Raw genomic sequence first — 5,000 nt, 5'->3', positions numbered from 1 at the left:
TAATTTATTCACTTATATAGCGCTTATCTAAATTCTAAGCGCTTAACAATAAAATATATATATATATATATCGATGTATATAGAATATGTGTACACTCATATGTATACCTACTAATAATGATAAAATATATAAATGTATAGACGTCAATGTATCAAATAAAAACGGATTGCTGAGAATAAATAAAAGAATATCTTATGTATATTATAATGAAAAGGCAGTCTTATATAAGAATGTTTTCAGATTAGTTTTAAATGCCTTCAAATTATCACTGTCTCTAACTGATTTTGGAAGATTGTTCCAGATAGTAGGAGCGGACACTGCAAAAGCTCGATCTCCAAAACTATCAAAAAACTAACAAAAATTGTAATCTTCAACTTGTACTCTTTTATGGCAAGTAATGCAACGCCAATTGCAAGAAGAGGGGCATAAACAAAAGAAAGGTGACCGAGAGGAATTTTTGTACTTTTAATACCAAGGAGGGGCAAAACTTAACAAAAAATGATGACAAATTACTTTACAAAACACAGTACTCAAACCTGGATTAAAGGTCTTTCATAGCTTAACTGGCGTTTTTGTAAGTCTTTTTTTTATTGAGATATTGATCCAGCAGTATTTGTTGCATTTATTGCACAAAAAGGTTTACTTGATATTCTCGCACAATTCCGAAATAATAGGTACTGGTCCAATTTTTAGAACGTTTTATTTTCTGCGGTTTCAGTTTACCTTGGTGGATTGTTTAGATCGGTTACTTTTTGTAAGCGGATCTAGGTTGAATAACAATAAAGAAATTCAAATAACACTCACAAACGGGCAATTTTATTTGCGGCCTTTTCTTTTATATTTTCATTGTAATGTTGTGCCATAGTCTTAAAAAATCGTACAGCAATATAGTAAATATAAAGTTTGACTATCCATCAGGTTTTGAAACCATCGGCTGCTTCAAAGACACCTCCAATCGAGCCATCCAACCATTGGAAGGAAAAGATTCCATTCTGGATGGATCGTATGGTGCTCGAAAGAACGCCATTGCAAAGTGCGCCGTGGCTGCAATGAGAAAAGGATACAAGATGTTTGCAGTTCAAAATGGAGGATGGTGCGCAGCCAGTGCTACAGCGGACCAGACCTTCGACAAGCACGGCAGATCTGAAGCCTGTGGGTCCGATGGCGAAGGTGGACCGTGGGCCAATCAGGTTTATGTCATCAAAGGTAAAATGTCAAAAAAGTGTCTATTAAATGCACAAAAAATAAAATGCGCTGTTTTCTTGTGGAAAAAAGGACTAATAAACTAGGAAGAAGGATTAGTGTGTACTTCATCTTTATCAAACACTGAATTTGCATGGTCTTATTTGTTCCGACGAGCTTTAACAGTGTACAAATTTGTAATGAAATTGTAGATAAGAACTAGAATGGCAACTTGCGTTCTGCTCCGATTATTTTAATTGTTGTGTACAGTTTATTTGACTTTTTTTTTCTTACTAAAATACACTTTATTGTCGTAAACATGTCGCTTTTTTGCGAAACCTGTTCATGTTGCATGGCATTTTAAAAGATTTAATTCCATCGCTCCAGTCATGAACTACTTTATATTTAATAAACGGTCCTATTTAAATAGACACTTGATTGCTTTGCTATTTTCCATTTATTAAGAATACATTCAAGAAGATCACTCCATTCTGATTGGACATATCCAGTAAAATTGTAATCTTCAACTTGTACTCTTTTATGGCAAGTAATGCAATGCCAATTGCAAGAAGAGGGGCATAAACAAAAGAAAGGTGACCGAGAGGAATTTTTGTACTCTTAATACCAAGGAGGGGCAAAATTTAACAAAAAATGATGACAAATTACTCTACAAAACACAGTACTCAAACATGGATTAAAGGTCTTTCATAGCTTAACTGACGTTTTTAAAAGTCCTTTTTTTTCTTAAGAATTGGTCTAGCAATTTTTGTTGCATTTATTGCAAAAAAAAGTTCACTTAAGATTTTCGCACAATTCCGAATAAAAAGGTACTCGTCCAATTTTAAGAACGTTTTCCTTTCTGCGGTTTCAGTTTTCCTTGGTGTATTGTTTAGATCGTTTTTTTTTTGTAAGCGGATCTAGGTTGAATAACAATAAAGAAATTTAAATAACACTCACAAACGGGCAATTTTATTTTCGGCCTTTCCTTTTATATTTCCATTGTAATGTTGTGCCATAGTCTTAAAAAATCGTACAGCAATATAGTAAATATAAAGTTTGACTTTCCATCAGGTTTTGAAACCATCGGCTGCTTCAAAGACACCTCCAATCGAGCCATCCAAACCTTGGAAGGAAAAGATTCCATTCTGGATGGATCGTATGGTGCTCGAAAGAACGCCATTGCAAAGTGCGCCGTGGCTGCAATGAGAAAAGGATACAAGATGTTTGCAGTTCAAAATGGAGGATGGTGCGCAGCCAGTGCTACAGCGGACCAGACCTTCGACAAGCACGGCAGATCTGAAGCCTGTGGGTCCGATGGCGAAGGTGGACCGTGGGCCAATCAGGTTTATGTCATCAAAGGTAAAATGTCAAAAAAGTGTCTATTAAATGCACAAAAAATAAAATGCGCTGTTTTCTTGTGGAAAAAAGGACTAATAAACTAGGAAGAAGGATTAGTGTGTACTTCATCTTTATCAAACACTGAATTTGCATGGTCGTATTTGTTCCGACGAGCTTTAACAGTGTACAAATTTGTAATGAAATTGTAGATAAGAACTAGAATGGCAACTTGCGTTCTGCTCCGATTATTTTAATTGTTGTGTACAGTTTATTTGACTTTTTTTTTCTTACTAAAATACACTTTATTGTCGTAAACATGTCGCTTTTTTGCGAAACCTGTTCATGTTGCATGGCATTTTAAAAGATTTAATTCCATCGCTCCAGTCATGAACTACTTTATATTTAATAAACGGTCCTATTTAAATAGACACTTGATTGCTTTGCTATTTTCCATTTATTAAGAATACATTCAAGAAGATCACTCCATTCTGATTGGACATATCCAGTAAAATTGTAATCTTCAACTTGTACTCTTTTATGGCAAGTAATGCAATGCCAATTGCAAGAAGAGGGGCATAAACAAAAGAAAGGTGACCGAGAGGAATTTTTGTACTCTTAATACCAAGGAGGGGCAAAACTTAACAAAAAATGATGACAAATTACTCTACAAAACACAGTACTCAAACATGGATTAAAGGTCTTTCATAGCTTAACTGACGTTTTTAAAAGTCCTTTTTTTTCTTAAGAATTGGTCTAGCAATTTTTGTTGCATTTATTGCAAAAAAAAGTTCACTTAAGATTTTCGCACAATTCCGAATAAAAAGGTACTCGTCCAATTTTAAGAACGTTTTCCTTTCTGCGGTTTCAGTTTTCCTTGGTGTATTGTTTAGATCGTTTTTTTTTGTAAGCGGATCTAGGTTGAATAACAATAAAGAAATTTAAATAACACTCACAAACGGGCAATTTTATTTTCGGCCTTTCCTTTTATATTTGCATTGTAATGTTGTGCCATAGTCTTAAAAAATCGTACAGCAATATAGTAAATATAAAGTTTGACTTTCCATCAGGTTTTGAAACCATCGGCTGCTTCAAAGACACCTCCAATCGAGCCATCCAAACCTTGGAAGGAAAAGATTCCATTCTGGATGGATCGTATGGTGCTCGAAAGAACGCCATTGCAAAGTGCGCCGTGGCTGCAATGAGAAAAGGATACAAGATGTTTGCAGTTCAAAATGGAGGATGGTGCGCAGCCAGTGCTACAGCGGACCAGACCTTCGACAAGCACGGCAGATCTGCAGCCTGTAGGTCCGATGGCGAAGGTGGACCGTGGGCCAATCAGGTTTATGTCAACAAAGGTAAAATGTCAAAAAAGTGTCTATTAAATGCACAAAAAATAAAATGCGCTGTTTTCTTGTGGAAAAAAGGCCTAATAAACTAGGACGAAGGATTAGTGTGTACTTCATCTTTATCAAACACTCAGTTTGCATGGTCGTATTTGTTCCGACGAGCTTTAACAGTGTACAAATTTGTCATGAATTTGTACATAAGAACTAGAATGGCAACTTGCGTTCTGCTCCGATTATTTTAATTGTTGTGTACAGTTTATTTGACTTTTTTTTTCTTACTAAAATGCACTCTATTGTCGTAAACATGTCGCTTTTCTGCGAAACCTGTTCACGTTGCATGGCATTTTAAAAGATTTAATTCCACCGCTCCAGTCATTAACTACTTTATATTTAATAAACGGTCCTATTCAAATAGACACTTGATTGCTTTGCTATTTTCCATTTATTAAGAATACATTCAAGAAGATCACTCCATTCTGATTGGACATATCCAGTAAAATTGTAATCTTCAACTTGTACTCTTTTATGGCAAGTAATGCAATGCCAAATGCAAGAAGAGGGGCATAAACAAAAGAAAGGTGACCGAGAGGACTTTTTGTACTCTTAATACCAAGGAGGGGCAACACTTAACAAAAAATGATGAGAAATTACTCTACAAAACACAGTACTCAAACCTGGATTAAAGGTCTTTCATAGCTTAACTGACGTTTTTAAAAGTACTTTTTTTTCTTAAGAACTGGTCCAGCAATTTTTGTTGCATTTATTGCAAAAAAAAGTTCACTTAAGATTTTCGCACAATTCCGAATAAAAAGGTACTCGTCCAATTTTAAGAACGTTTTCCTTTCTGCGGTTTCAGTTTTCCTTGGTGTATTGTTTAGATCCTTTTTTTTTTGTAAGTGGATCTAGGTTGAATAACAATAAAGAAATTTAAATAACACTCACAAACGGGCAATTTTATTTCCAGCCTTTCCTTTTATATTTGCATTGTAATGTTGTGCCATAGTCTTAAAAAATCGTACAGCAATATAGTAAATATAAAGTTTGACTTTCCATCAGGTTTTGAAACCATCGGCTGCTTCAAAGACACCTCCAATCGAGCCATCCAACCATTGGAAGGAAAAGATTCCATTCTG

General features: G+C 35.1%; 1 protein-coding gene across 1 annotated transcript in view; it reads left to right on the top strand.

Moving 5' to 3' along the window:
* The window catches only part of LOC138000834 (uncharacterized), a 54,131-nt gene that overhangs the window by 24,624 nt on the left and 24,507 nt on the right, over window positions 1-5,000 (top strand). The window contains exons 4-7 of the mRNA XM_068847501.1: window positions 920-1,207; window positions 2,255-2,542; window positions 3,589-3,876; window positions 4,924-5,000. The exon at window positions 4,924-5,000 is cut by the window's right edge and continues 211 nt beyond it. Coding sequence (XP_068703602.1) covers window positions 920-1,207; window positions 2,255-2,542; window positions 3,589-3,876; window positions 4,924-5,000 — 941 coding nt within the window. The remainder of the gene's footprint in view (window positions 1-919; window positions 1,208-2,254; window positions 2,543-3,588; window positions 3,877-4,923) is intronic.

The sequence above is a fragment of the Montipora foliosa genome, chromosome 1, assembly GCF_036669935.1.
Source record: "Montipora foliosa isolate CH-2021 chromosome 1, ASM3666993v2, whole genome shotgun sequence".
NCBI classification, from domain to species: domain Eukaryota; kingdom Metazoa; phylum Cnidaria; class Anthozoa; order Scleractinia; family Acroporidae; genus Montipora; species Montipora foliosa.
Note: the sequence above shows the minus strand (reverse complement) of the source record. Positions and strands in the feature narration are given on the sequence as shown.